The sequence below is a fragment of the Pangasianodon hypophthalmus genome, chromosome 2 (assembly GCF_027358585.1).
Source record: "Pangasianodon hypophthalmus isolate fPanHyp1 chromosome 2, fPanHyp1.pri, whole genome shotgun sequence".
Lineage (NCBI taxonomy): Eukaryota > Metazoa > Chordata > Actinopteri > Siluriformes > Pangasiidae > Pangasianodon > Pangasianodon hypophthalmus.
The window spans coordinates 18,035,178-18,050,601 of record NC_069711.1 but is presented as its reverse complement, the minus strand read 5'-3'; the positions used below and the strand labels follow the sequence as shown (position 1 = coordinate 18,050,601).

The following is a 15,424-nucleotide window of genomic DNA, read 5'->3' as shown; positions in this document are numbered from 1 at the left end:
TAGTGGAGTCTATGCCTCGACGGATGGGACAGGGCTGTTTTGGCAGCAAAAGGGGGACCAACATAATATTAGGCAGGTGGTCATAATGTTATGGCTGATCAGTGTATGGCTTAGTTCAGAATTTCATTTACTTTAACCCTCTGGATTCTTTTTGTTTATTATATTTACGCTTGTAAATGTTTAATGTTTTGTTATGCCTTGCAAAAAAAAAAAAAAAAATTATTTATTTATTTATTTATTTTGGTAAGTGCAGCAGTTCCGGTCAGACCGGATGAAATCCGCGCGAAAATAAAACTAGTTAGTATTAAAGAAAAGCTTGACTCGGTTGACGACAGCCTCCGGCGGCGGAGAAGGTCACTGCAGCTCATTTGTGATTTGAGCAGGAAGAGAGAGAGAGAGAGAGAGGGAGAGAGAGAGAGAGAGAGAGACGAGGTCTACACCGCAGTCCCAAGGACATGCCGCCTCCCTCCTTCATTTATCCCCTAAAAACCCGCTCGTGCTCTTCCATTTTCGGGGTAAGTGCTCTTCTCTGTCTTGTTTTTACTCACCTTTTTACACTGAAACAACTACTGAGCTCTGTTTTTTAAAAGACACGCTTTAACCATGGCGCAGATTCAGAAATAAGCGTTTTGGTGTAAATAGATGTTTAAACTTTGTTTTGTTGTGTGTCGCGCGCGCCAAGAGCAACCCATTCATCCAGAAAACGTGCTCCAGTCTAGTGGCGCGCGACGTGTTTGATTGTGTTTGGGTATAGAACATTTTGTGTGACTGGGCCATCCTGTCAGCCTGCTGCTGTGAGTATCATAATACTGGCAAATACATGTGTGTGTGTGTGTGTGTGTGTGTGTGTGTGTGTGTGCGCGCGTTTATTCATTTAAAAAGACACAGAAAGAGAGAGAGAGAGAGAGAGAGAGAATAGTAGCCACGTTTTAGTTGTGTAAATGTATCACTAGAGGCCAGGACTGCTACTGAAAACGTGGATCCTCTGTAATGTAAACATGTTTGAAATCTCCTAACATCTGCTCAGAGAGTGTGTGCAAAGCATCACGTGTAGCTTTCTCAGCTCTTAAACGTGCACATTGTGGTTACACACAATAGATTCCCAAAAGAGAATGCCAAGGACGTTTTAAATGAACTTTTTACCTATTGTTTTAAATGATCCATCCACAACAGAGCACTATATCCTGGAGATGATTCAGAGACACATTGTCTTCTTTCTTTGTTTTTTTTTTTGTTTTTTTCCCACCACCCATGTGCGAGAACAGTCCCATTTCCTGCCAGGAAAGGGATCGACAGGAGAATAAAGAAGTGTAAAGCTTTCCAGGTCCCTGATGCTCGAGCTTGGTGTAATCTCACGGAACAGCGAGCAGCCCACGAAGATTTTCAAAATAATCCTGAAGATTTGCGTTTCGTAAGGCGAACTAAGTATGATGTAAGTCCCTTAGGCAATCCAACTTGATTTGAGCATTTGCGGTTGAAGTACTTGGTTATTAAAGCAATGCGTAAACAGCTCACACACCACCCTTATTTGCTCTGTTTCCTGTCTATCAGTGTCCCGTTTTCTTTTTTTCATCAAGCCAGCCAGTCCTATCTGTTTGATTTTAAAGCATGGGTGGAACTCCATCACTACCCTTTGGCATAATTGTAGCCTGTTAAGATGACCATAGTCAGAGTATAAACCACATATGTGTTTAAACCCGCCTGAGTTTCAGACATGGTGCCATGCATATTTACAGAGTACAAATTTACTAGATTTAACGCAGCTGGTGTGCTAAAACATCCACATCGTTTTTGTGAACACCCTTGAAACATGTTTAAAAGAGGAATACACAGTGTCTAAATTTGTTACTGTTTTTACCCAAGATACACTGCTCTCTTAGTTATCTGGCGAGAATAATTAATGGGTTGATCTTTTTGCAGACACTTTGCTAGCCTTTCACAGCATAACATACTATTGTTATTGTGTGTTGGCTGTCTAAGCTAAATAAGGGAGGTGTGTGTGTGTGTGTGTGTGTGTATATATATATGTATGTATGTGTGTATAATATATATATATATATATATATATATATATATATATATATATATAAAATGAGAAAGAGAGATAGAGTTATGTATTTGTGCAGCATTTCACAGAGCCTGTTGTGTGTTTATTACAGCAGACATGTTTATTCTGAAGTGCAGTAAACAGATTTCAGAGGAAATCCAAAGCTTGGAGCAGAGATAAGCTCTATCACATTCACGAGCTTAGATTTTAAAGATACATATGTAGTGTAGATGTCTGAAGGTAGATGGTTTGTCATACAGAAATCTCAAATAGATATTTTTTTGTGTATTTGTGTTTTACTGATACGAAGAATGGCAACAATAAACAGTATAACTGGGTGTGGCATGTTGTTCCATATATTCTACAAGATATTGAAGATCTGAAAGTCAGAGAAAGCAAGTTTGTACATCATTTGATAAACTACCGAAGCCTACAATTGATTATTTCAGTAATCAGTTTAAAATCTTTCCCAAAATATATAACAGACTTTACGATAACTTGCGTTCTTAATGTCAGGTTATACAATGAGGATCCTTTCATGATAGACCTGTGATTAAAGACAAGACTTTCTGCTATGTCAGTAATCAGCACGATGGGCTTGTGCAGAAAACCGGGTCACATAAACATACATTTTTCAAAGTGAGTTTGAGGTCATAAGCATTTTTTTCTGCCCGCTAGGATGACTTGTTTACTTTTTGGCGTTGTCACTACTGTATTTGTAGCTATCCAGTGAGTTTCGCATCATCCATGCTGTGCTCCTGTTGTAGGTTTAAGATGAGTGTCGTAGCAGAGATCACATTTCTAACACTGCCAGAACTTTGACGTTGGATGTCTTTGGTTGCAGTTGCACTAAATTGGTCGATGTTGAGCATGTCACATTATGCTTTGTAAGAGTGATTATTTCAGCTCGTGACCAAAGGACTCTTTTATACTTTTTTTTTGTTTTGTTTGGGACAAAAAATTAGCCCAAAAATCGTACAGTCTAAACTAGTATTAAGTGTGACCTGCTTTATAAGTACACTATAAAAAATGCTTTAAAAAATAATTAGCACCTTTACTGTTGCTGCAGTGTTATAGGAACTTTAATACCATCTTCTTAAAAATGTGAAGATGTAAGCAGATACATTGATGTACTCAGAATCAATATACAGAGTTGTACATTTATTATACATCTTCATTCCTGGAATAAACCATGTGATCATTTTAATAAACCACACAATTATGGGATATAGTTGTGGCACTCCTTTGATTGATTTCTTATTATTTTATTTATAATAGTACTACGAAAATGCTGAAACTGTGGAGGCTTGAGTTACAGTCTTTTAGACTTTCATAGATGTTTTGGCTCAACAAGTGCCAATAGTAGATTTGCATATCACATTTGCATATATTAACTGACTAATCTTTTATGACTGTTTACAACACCATTTTCTAAGAATAGCCTCTTTAGACAGATCTCTCAATCACACCAGCAGTTCTTTCTGACATTTTTTTTTTTCAAATGTTCATGATTCTAACCTTCTTTGCGAGTACCATGACACTTTTATTTAAACAGGATGTGTTTTACTTTGGAAAAGATTGTCTGTAATATGTCATTTGTAAAGACTTTGCAGGAATTCTGAATCATTAATCTGCAGTGTAGTCACACATCCTTATTTAAAGACACCTCAGCTCTCTCTAAAGATGACAAGAAGTGATAGTGCTGGCTAATTGAGAAGTCATTGTGGTCTTCTGTGTGCTAAAATGGCTTTTTGTTTTTGTCTCCTTGCCGACTGCTTGCAAGACTCAACCACAAAATGCTTTTCACAAGTACCAAAAGTAGAGAGCAGGATAGTGCCAGTGTCAATAATTTATCAATTCAAAGAGGATATGTGTTGTTATGATAGAATGGAAGAATTATATCTGAACTTAGATTAAAGAGCACTTGCATTAGGTTCAGTCAGACACAACTAGATTGCAGCCAGATGTGGAATTGCATCAGTATGTCGAGCATACATCAGCTACTTGTGATGCTTTTTTTTTTTTTTTTTTTTCCTTTTTATAAGGGCTCCCCGGCTCGTCTTGGCTTGTTGGTTAGCCAGAGGAAATCTTTGAGAAAAGCTTGACATACAGGGATAAGGATCTGCAAAAAGAATATATGACTAGTAGGTGATTACTTGAGGGTGTTTGCATGATGTATGTGATCATGGTATTTAGTATTATTGACATTTGCATACAAGTTGGAACATATGCAAAGTTAATTTTTTATAAAATCTTTTTTTTAATTATTCAGTGTTTACTATGGAAATAAACTATTTAATAGAGAACTGGAAGAAAATGAAACAACTGGTAAATAACAGCATAATGTGCTTACATACAGTCAGCTACTTGATATAGTGCAGATTGAATTGGACAGTCTGACACCATTCGTTAGTCCAAATCTATTTCTAATCCTGAATTGGAGTCAGTGTTGTAGATGTGCTGACAACACATATGCAGATGAAATTGTAATCATGTAGTTTATCACAATAAAAATGTATTACCATGCGGTAAAGCCTGGTGATACCACAGAGATGCCATCATGTGTAGTTTAGGCCTTGCAACGGTGATACGGGAGACATCTGAAAACAAAGCTTTTCTGTATTTTCAGCTAAAGCAGGGGTCACACATAAATAAAATTCATCCAGCAGAAAAGTTCACTGAAGGGGAAAGGACACAGGACATGGTAGATGTGCCTTTGCTTCTAGTAGCTGTTACTGTCATTTTGTGTCGACTTCTTCCTATGAATTCACAAACCTCTGCATTGTGAGCCATTCGAAAATGAGTGGGTGGGACTGTGGGCTCTACAGTAAAAATGCTTATTATTAAATAGTGGCCACACCAGACCTTTGCCTAGCTGTTTTACTCTCGCGTAGTGGTAGCTCACCGGTTAAGATGTTGGACTACTGGTTGGAAGATCATGAGTTCAAATCCCAGCACCCCCAAAGCTGCCACTGCTGGGCCCTAGAGCAAGGCCCTTAACCCTCAACTGCTCAGTTGTATAAATGAGATAAATGTAAGTCTCCCTGGAGAAGGGCGTCTGCCAGATGCCATAAATGTAAATGTCTTGCTTTGTATACATCTGGGGGGGAAAAAAAAAGCCATCTCATCCATTGACATACACTAGGGTTCTTGTGGTAAAAATTGGTTTGTTTTTCCCCTCTGCATACTAGGATTTTCTTGTTAGTAATGTTGGCACCTCTGCTACTATTTTGACCAGACTATTTCAAACTGGAATCTTAGAGTTAACCCTGATTATTGGTACAAAACATGCAATTGTGGGTCAGGTGCTCTTCATAGAACATTGCTGGACATGAAGGTGCAATGCACGCAGCATGGAAGATGTGTGAGTGGATTGGCCTATGATGATGCACAACATGGGGGCTGTTTCAGGAAAATGCATTTACAGTGCCATCAGGGCAGTTCAAGGGCGGTTGTTCATGCGAGGCGGGTATTCTGCACTTCCTTCCTGTTGTATTAATGCTGAAACATGATATGTCTTAGACATGACTGAATGATCCTTGCACAACATTTGCTCTTGTCAAGAGAGCAGCTTGCAGAAATGAACTACAAGCCCTGATACAGTTCAAGTTCATTAATTTGAGCTCATGTTTCCTCACTGTGTCCCTGCAGGAAAATGATTCCGGTCACGGAATTCCGTCAGTTCTCAGAACAGCAGCCGGCGTTCCGAGTCCTAAAGCCATGGTGGGATGTCTTCGCCGAATATCTCTCTGTGGTCATGCTCATGATTGGCGTGTTTGGCTGCACGCTGCAGGTTAGTGCCAGACCTTTCGTCTTGCATGTCTCTTCTGAGCATTTGGATATCATTTGAATGTGGCTCCCACTCCTTTCCTTGCAGAGTACTTGCTCTGTCTGGGATTCACTGCATGAGTGGCTTGAATGAAGGGCAATTAAGACATTCTTTGCAGATTGAGTATAAACAGACAACGTGACTACAGACAGAGCAATACAGCCTTCCTCTTGTGTAATGAGTGGAAAGTAAACGCCTCCACACCGCAGTCCGATCACCCCAGCTCCATCTGTGCACAGACAGGCCACTGTTGCCTGACGTGTGCTTAATAGTTGAGTGTTGGTTTGCTTACAGGAAGGAGAAGCAATTCCAGCAGGCACATACAAACACGGGTTAGCTCCTCCTTTCCTTGCTCCCTCCTAGGCCCTGCCCTGCTTGTAAAAATGGAGTTTCTCATGCAGTCTCCCTCCTTTCTCCTCCTTCAGCTAGTCATGTGTCCTGTCTGCTTCTTTATCTGAGTTCCTGTGGATAATCCTAATAATCAGTTATATTAAACAAACAGCTTTGATTAGATCTGTTGGCTCTGGGTGGGAATATCCACTCCATGCTCCTCTTGTGGAGTGCATTGTGGCAGCGCTTAGAAGTGCTTGCATTATAGCTTGGAAGCAGTGCCGGATTATTTGCATGAGTTTACGTCACAAAGCTTGGATAGTGATGTCAGTCATCACTGCCCTAATTAATTTTTTTTCCTGCCATTATAGAATCGTATCCCTGTTATGAATAGAAGAAATAAGCACACAACCTCACTAAAAGGCTGTGTGGTTAGAGGATGATTGAGTGGGCCAGGGGCACATCATGCAGGTTTTATGAGTTCTTTTAGGGCCGACGCTCAAATGCATGGTGAACAGAAACAAGCCGTGAATACAGTGTTGTTGATCTTTGCCCCAAGGGTTTATTGAGCACTCTGGCTGTTCAGGGTGGCTTTCGCTCTATTCTACAGCTGATGGTGCCCTTTATTTTGGAACAAACTCCAGACAGGGCCTCCCACACAAAGCAGATTGTAATTAACCTATCGGACATGAGGCTTTTCACAGATAGGGGGGAAAAAAGACCCTTCAGTTTTTTGACATGAATTACGTGGAAGCATAGTGATGTCTCTATATCAAAATTCTGTAAGTGATTTGGGTTCATAACCAAACCTTGAATGAGCTGCTCTCTTTGAGAATGTTTGTGCTGAAAGTATGTGAGCATATTTATGCCATTTAAGTGAGCATGTCTCCCTCTGGAGTCTCCTGGAGTCATGAGCATAACCACTCATTTCCTGTTTGAATCACACTAATGTCAATATACTAAAATAGAACTTGATTGTTCCATGTCATTTCCTTTCCTAAATAATTTTGTTATCCAATTATGTGGTCTCATTTTTGCACGATTATATTTTTGGGTTTGGGATGAAAACAGCTCCTTATGCTTTACTGCATGTTCCTTATTTTTCTCTTCTTCCCAGAAGAAAAAAAAACACAGGGACTTAAGTGGTTGAAAGACATTAGAAAATCCATACATCAGAGTGAAACTCAATTACACTGGCTTCTAATGTTTTAATATTGACATAGTCTCTCCATTATCATTTCAGGTAATGCAGGACAAAATCATATGTCTTCCTCAAAGGGTGTCTGCCCCAAACCAAACGGTGCCTTCACTGAATCAGACGGAGCTCACAAGGGATCCAACCAATTCCTCTCTTCCCCCTGTCTCCCCAGTGCCTGTATCCTATGAGATGAAGGGACTCAAAACCAATTTGGATCTGCAGCAGTACAGCTTTGTAAATCAACTGTGCTATGAAAAAGCTCTGCATTGGTATGCCAAGTATTTTCCTTACCTGGTGCTCATACATACCCTTGTATTCATGGCGTGCAGTAATTTCTGGTTCAAATTCCCTGGCTCAAGCTCAAAAATTGAGCACTTCATCTCCATATTGGGCAAATGTTTTGATTCTCCATGGACTACGAGGGCTTTGTCTGAGGTGTCAGGAGAGAGTCCGGAGGAGAAAGACCACAAAAAGAACAGTGCAAGTAGATCAAACCTTAATACTTCCACTGGGGAGGGTAATCTGGAGAAGACCCAATCGCTGAGATCTATTCCTGAAAGGATCGTAGTGGACAAACCAACAGCGAGTGCACTTGACAAGAAGGAAGGAGAGCAAGCCAAAGCGCTGTTTGAGAAGGTAAAAAAGTTCCGACTTCACGTGGAGGAAGGGGATTTGTTGTATCTCATGTATGTTCGACAGACTGTAATTAAAGTGATCAAGTTTGTTCTTATAGTAGCCTACAACAGTGTTCTGGTGTCGAAGGTTAGAATTACAGTTCAGTGTGAAGCAGACGTAGAGAATATGACGGGCTACAAAAAATTTTTGTGCAATCACACCATGGCCCATCTCTTCTCCAAGCTCTGCTACTGCTATTTGTGTTTTGTAATTGTCTATGGATTAACATGCCTTTATACATCATACTGGCTTTTCTACCGTTCTCTGAAAGAGTACTCTTTTGAATACGTGCGGCAGGAGACTGGAATTGACGACATCCCGGATGTGAAAAATGATTTTGCTTTTATGTTGCACATGATTGACCAATATGATCCACTGTATTCCAAGAGGTTTGCAGTGTTTCTGTCTGAGGTGAGTGAAAACAAGCTAAAACAACTCAATCTGAACCATGAGTGGACAGTAGAAAAACTTCGCCAAAAGCTACAGACCAATGCCAGTGACCGACTGGAGCTTCAGCTCTTCATGCTCTCAGGGCTTCCAGATACAGTCTTCGAGGTCATTGAGCTGCAATCCTTGAAATTGGAGATTATAAATAATGTCACAATCCCTGCAGCCATTTCCCAGCTAGAAGATCTTCAGGAGCTTTCTCTGCACCAGTGCACACTCAAAATCCACACAGGGGCCCTCTCTTTCCTGAAAGAAAACCTTAAAGTTCTGCGTGTGAAGTTTGATGACAACCGTGAGCTTCCTCTGTGGCTCTACAGTCTTCGGAACTTAGAGGAACTCCATCTAATCGGATCTCTGAGTCCAGATGCATCAAAGAACATAACCCTGGACTCTTTACGTGACCTCAAGTCCCTTAAGACCTTGACACTCAAAAGCAACCTTACGAAGATCCCCCAGTCAGTTGTGGATGTGTCCAGCCACCTGCAGCGTCTGTATGTGCACAATGACGGCACCAAGCTGGTCATGCTGAACAACCTCAAGAAAATGGTGCATCTTATAGAGCTTGAGCTGGTTCATTGTGACCTTGAACGCATTCCGCATGCTATCTTCAGTCTGACCCACCTGCAGGAGCTGGACCTTAAGGAGAACAGCTTGCGCTCTGTTGAGGAGATCATCAGTTTCCAGCACCTCCGGAAACTCACGTGCCTAAAGCTGTGGCACAATGCAATCACTCACATCCCTGAGCATATCAAGAAGCTGAGCAGTTTGGAGCGCCTCTATTTTAGCCACAACAAGATTGAGATTTTGCCCTCGCACCTGTTTCTGTGCAACAAGCTACGCCATCTTGACCTTTCCCACAATGACATCAGCTTCATTCCTCCAGAAGTAGGTGTTCTGCAGAGCCTTCAGTACTTCTCCCTCTCTAGCAACAAAATCGAGAACCTCCCAGATGAACTGTTCTTCTGCAAGAAGCTGAAGACCCTCAAGCTCGGGAGGAACATGCTTTCTGTGCTCTCACCAAAGATTTCCTACCTGGCTTCACTGACTTATTTGGAGTTAAAGGGCAATCATTTTGAAGTTTTGCCAGCTGAGCTTGGCTGCTGTCAAGCCTTGAAGCGCAGTGGCCTTGTGGTAGAAGACACCCTCTTTGACACTCTGCCTTCAGAAGTCAGGGATAATATGAAAGCAGAGTGATGTTTCTTAGCCTTGGTAAAATTCCTCAAATGTTAAAAGGCAGCATTACGAATTCTTTTTAACTGAACTTGTATCCCACTCCCACACATATTTTGACTTTACGGGTGAGTAGATGCTTTTAAATGCTTAGATATTTGAAAGCAAATGTTATCTTATTAACAAAAGCAAGTCTCTTTGGAGTAGAATTTAGTGTTGTATTGTACCTCAAAGTTGATGTAGTTGTTTCAATGTTTTAAGACAATGTTACATTAGATCATTCATTTATATAAGCACCTTATTATGTGTAATTCTCTACCATATCAAAGAATAGAGATAAGCCTCAGTGTTAATGTGTATTCGAAGACAGTCATTGCATTGCATGTGTTATATTACTAATAATGTTGAGGATATCATTATCTATGTCAAGGTTTTACAAAACAAGTACTGAACCATGCTAGGCTGCCAAAGTGCAGTATTTTACCTTTGTAAAGACCAAATGACCTTTGCAGCCTCTTTAAGGTTGCTAACAGTGATAGATGGAGAAGGGCTTTTCATGTGTAGTGGTTATATGCCATACAATTTTGGACATTTAGGCCAGATCTGTCACAACTCTTTTGTTTGAAGCCGATCATGTTAAATGACTCATTGTCCCAGTTTTTACACTAAACCAAGTTCAGTGAGTGAGTGGCTCCTGTAATAGAAACAGACTGGAATACCAGGCTACTACAGAGGTTCTACCATGCACAGTTTATCTGTGGCATTTATGATATTTCTCCTTTTGTTACAGCAAAACTATGATTTTTTTTTTTTGCTTTTTCACATAAACATCAGTCAGACCAAACATAAATTTCACCGTGCAGAAAAGTTAATTCGCTGAAGGGGAAAGGACGTGAAAATCATTGTTTCTGGTAGCGGGGAACTTTTTCGCTGACTTTATCCATGAGAACAATGATTTGTAAATTCACAAGCCTTGGTCTTGTGAGCCAATAGTAACCTAGTGGGTGGTACCATAGTCTCTCTGGTCAGCAAATAAAATGGAGGAGCTGTTTAGTTTTTACGTAGTGGTCACCAACTTTTTCCTTGCTGTTTTTTTTTTTTTAACTGTTGCTTGGCACACGCTTTAAAAAACAGAAAGAAAGAAATTAGCCGTCTCGTCCACCGACAGATATTAGGGTATTTGTGGTAAAATCAGTTTTTCTAGGTCTGCTAGGATTTTCTCGTTGGCAGTGTTGTCACCTTTGCTACTACAACACTACAACAGTTTGCACTGAAAACTGAAATCCCATCAATTTGTTCAACAGAATTTAGCATGTTTATAATATGTATGTATAACAAGTGCAGATATTGTATCAAAATATACTTCTATATATAGTAGTGCTTTATTGAATTATGTAACTTACTTGTTGGGTCATTGAAGTATTTGAAGGCTTAGGCACTGAAGGCTAGAGGGAGTGGTGTCGCAACAATAACTTAAGTGTTCTCAGGTAATCTGTCTAGTCCTTTTCTTTTTGCATCACTGTTTTAAAATTTTACTGATATTCTTGACAAGCTGAAGGGAATCCTGTCAAAATATACCTCTTTTAAATACGCTACGAGTGCTACTTTGTGCTATTCTAAGATATTTCTGTATTAACAAATTTTATATAGTCTTGCTAATGAGTGTTTCATAGCTGGACTGATAGAAGCTTTCCAGTTTTGCTATTCTAGCTTATACACTCTTTTTCTACAGTGATATTTTCTCACTATCACTACTCACTAATAGGTTCTTACCTGTTTTTTTTTTTTTTTTTTAATCTGCCGCTACCTCTCTGCAGCTCACATACCGACTATTCAGCTATATCTAAATAATAATTTTAATGCCATATGTTTTAGTTAGCAATGCCTAGATTCTTTTCGTCTAAAAGCTTTTGTTTAGATAGATGTCGTATACAACAGTTTTTATTTTTTTTGTTTTGGAGCTGAAAAAGTGTGCCTGTTACAAAGGGAGCACTAATCATGGACTCTCTTAATTGCCATTAATTGCCTTTGCACTGTTAAACTGTAAGATTTTATACTAGTGCTTGCTGTAGTTTTAACAATTTTTTCTTTTCTTTTCTGTGCAAAAAGATTTGGTTAACACAAAAAAAATAAATATACAGAAGAATATTCCGAGCGTGCATTTTCTGTCTTTGTTGCTGGTAAATTTGTCATGAAAAATTTACCTGATTTAAAATGATGCGACAGCCTTGATATTTACTACGTACACTATGGCCCTACTGATATATGGGTTTAGCAACAAAAATTTCACAAAATTAGTGGAAATCCTGTAGCTAAAGCAACAGTAAGATCTGTTTAAAATGTTCTATATGAAAAGCACATTCATCAATGTAATGCTGTTTAAACAACAACCAAACACACCACAGAGAGTTAGGTAGCGCTGTTCACTTCCAGTTGTTTTGAATTAAAGTAAGTTTGCTAATGTAAACAGTTTTCTAAATATGTTGCATGGTAAATGGTTATAAGAATGCAAATATCAGATGCAATAATATTTTGAAAAAAAAAAGTTGTTTTTTTTTTTTTGTTATTGCTAAAATGGGCATTCATGCTGCGTATTGTGACTGCTTAAATATTGCAGAATGCAGAATATTGCTCTGAAAAGATTGTCTCTGACACTGTTATTAGTTCTGCATGTTTATATGCTGAGAAATTGGAGGCAACAAAAGAGGTGACATTTAATTGCTACCTTTGTTAATAGCAAGCCATTCAGGTTTTTCCGGTAAAATCATACAGTTTCACAATTTCAATGTTACGCATCCAGAAAACCGGTAAACTACTCATGAACTTAGGAGACCTTTATCATAAGGTCACGAGAACCAACTGACTTCAGTAGATATTTTTGCACTCCGTCTTCTCCATTCAAAGCTAGAAGACCCCATTCCATACAGACAAGACACATGAATTGTCAGAGCTCAAACTTTCTAGTGATTGTGTTGTTAGTGTGTAATGAATTATCAGAGAAAAGACACAAATGTTCAGCATAATGTAGAGGTGCACAGCAGAACTGGGATTCCATGGGACCCAACAAAATGTCCAGGAGTAGGTGTTTTTTTTTTTTTGTTTTTTTTTTTTCCCTTCCTTTTTCTTCCCCCTTTTTCTTCTATGGGGCATGCAGTCAGATATGTAGCTGGTGGGACAGGGTGTTTGTGCAGTGTTGTTTATGCAGCTATGTTGGTTAGAATCATAGGCCGGTGGCAACAAAAATAATAACAGCAGGGTTGGTAAAGAGTGTCTGTCTGCAAGAGGGTGGTGGAATTAATCAGAATTTCTTCAAGCGCAGGTGGGAGTGGGATTTTAAAACATCACACCTTTACGCCACAGAGGTGTTAAAATATTTTTGCTTAGTTATTTAAGCTGATTCTGGTCTCTGGTGGTCTAGTGGCTAAGGATCCCATGGTCTCACCGCTGCAGTCTAGGTTTGATTCCAGGACAGGGAACCAACTCAGCCACTGGAAGTGTAAGAAGGGCACCTGGTGTAAAACCTGTGCAACATCAAACATGCGGCCCAATGATCCGCTGTGTCGACCCCTAACAGGAGCAGCTGAAAGAACAGTTTAGCCTGAATCTGCCATGTGACTGATTTAATCACATCTGTAAAAGTGTACTAAATTGTAAAGTTTTCTTGTCACTGCGGTGGTACATTTTTTTTTTTGTATCTTTATTTATCACCTGGAAAAAAATAATATTGTGTACCTTTGGGGAAAAAAAGGTACACATAAAGCCCCTTAGGGCTAATGTTTAAAAGCTTTAAAGCTACACTACATGCACCATGTAAAAGATGCATACTATATGTACAAAAGATTGTATTAATGAGGGTAGCATCCCAGAAAATGGATGCCCCTGCTGCCAACATTTGACCTTGCTGTGGCCTTGACCATGTTTGTACCAGTTCCAAAATCTAATTAGTTCATTTGCTGGTTATAATGATGATTCCATATAAATCATTTAACCGCTCGTTCATAGTGATTACCAATTCGAAACAGCATTTATTGGACATTAGGAGGATATGGCAACTGAATCAATATTGATGTAATATTTTATCATGTAGGAAGTTAACTAAATGACAAGTGATGTTGCATCAATTAGTTAGACACAGCTCTGTACTGGTGAAACAGACAATTCTCGCCTTAGCCCATTTCATGTCTGACATGTTTCTCGACCACGCCATTACCATTAACCATTACTCTGAGTGCATGAGAGTGGAGGCAGTAGCAATGTCACATGATTTTTAATGTGTTGCCCTGCTTTTAGAAGGAGAAGACTGACAGTATCAGATGCTGAAGCTATTTTTGTGCTTGGAGAAATATTTCAGATTTCTGCACAGCTGCAGTTAAGCATGAATGATGGTAATGGACACTGTTTGTGGTTTGCCGGGTCAGCATATTCTCTGTGGTGTTGTGTTAGCCAGGATAGAATGGGAATGTATTTTATTTGCCACATATAAATCACTGGCTTAAGTAATTCACTTTGGCATTTTCATTGTATACTTTATGTACTGCAATTAATAATGTTTGGTTCGTATATAAATGATGATGGTTTTATCAAGCACCAAAAAAGCCACAGTACTAAGAAGCTAAACAAGAGTTTTGCGATTGAGTGCATTTAATGCGATTAGGCACCAAGATGGCAGCATAACACAATAAAAGGCACCAAGATGGCAGTATAATGCAATAAAAGATTCAGCAGTAAGTACATGAACTAAGCACTGGTTTCCTGTTTTGTTTTTTTCTCCCCCAAATGTTATCATTTTCCTTCACAGTTCCTTAAAGCTACATTGCATAGTATTGTTTGGTTAAAAATGGAAAAAAAAGGAAAATTATTATTGAGTCATGGGGGAAAATACTCTAAATCATGCTGTTCCTGAGCTGTTGTAAGTCACTAAGTCACCGTGATTTTCCTGTAGTAGGAACTCCCAATAATTTAGTCAGAGCTGTCAGGTTTAACAGGAAATTTCACATGCACAGGTCATACGCCACTTCGGATGTGTCATTGTGCCTGATATTTCCAGTACATCTTAACACACACAGCCACAGGCATCATAATAGAGAAGACTTTGCCCTTAAACTGTTTTTGTTCTGTAGACCTGCATGAACAGGATGCCAGATCATAATAGAGAGAAGCCTTTCTCGTTCAACAAGACTCTGTGTTTTAGCTAGCGTGCTCACTCAGCAACTATGACTGACAGTCACATTGATGTGTACAAGCTTTTATTCTCTTAACAGTTCTGTAACACTTGAAAGACCTTGATAATAGCACCAGATATAATTATATCTTATGTACTGGGCTTCATCCCAAACCACATACTACCATACTAAGTAGTATGTAAGTACACCAATAGTGTGCATATACTATTTAGGCATCCTATGTAGTGTTCAGAATGCAGTGTGGGACACAGCCCTGAATTCCCAAAATATGTGTTTTACTTGCTTTTCACAGCTTTCAGATAAATCTGAGCTGATGACAACATTAAGAAATATTCAACAAGTATCTTGCAATAGCATTTTCCTACCAGAGAGGGCAACATTTCACAATTTATAATCTGCAACTTTAAATAAATGTTCAGTCTTTGTTACAAAAAGCAAAGCTGAGTTTTTAACTGCTGTAAACTTGTAAATGCATTCAGGCTGAAATGAAACTAGACATAATCACTGTAATATTAATATGATTTTTGAATGTGGAGAGGATAAAT

General features: G+C 39.2%; 1 protein-coding gene across 3 annotated transcripts; it reads left to right on the top strand.

The window, feature by feature from the left end:
- The first annotated feature begins 302 nt into the window (after positions 1-302).
- On the top strand, positions 303-10,756 carry lrrc8c (leucine rich repeat containing 8 VRAC subunit C). Of its 3 annotated transcripts, none has more exons than XM_026927028.3 (4): positions 303-515; positions 1,266-1,432; positions 5,699-5,840; positions 7,450-10,756. In XM_026927028.3, exons 2-4 carry the CDS (start codon positions 1,428-1,430, stop codon positions 9,718-9,720), a joined length of 2,418 nt encoding a protein of 805 aa, XP_026782829.1. In that variant the 5' UTR covers positions 303-515; positions 1,266-1,427; the 3' UTR covers positions 9,721-10,756. The 3 variants fall into 3 exon arrangements, with proteins under 3 accessions (XP_026782829.1, XP_026782836.1, XP_053084713.1); XM_053228738.1 differs by lacking the exon at positions 303-515 and adding an exon at positions 538-794; XM_026927035.3 differs by lacking the exon at positions 1,266-1,432.
- Positions 10,757-15,424: the final 4,668 nt, after the last annotated feature.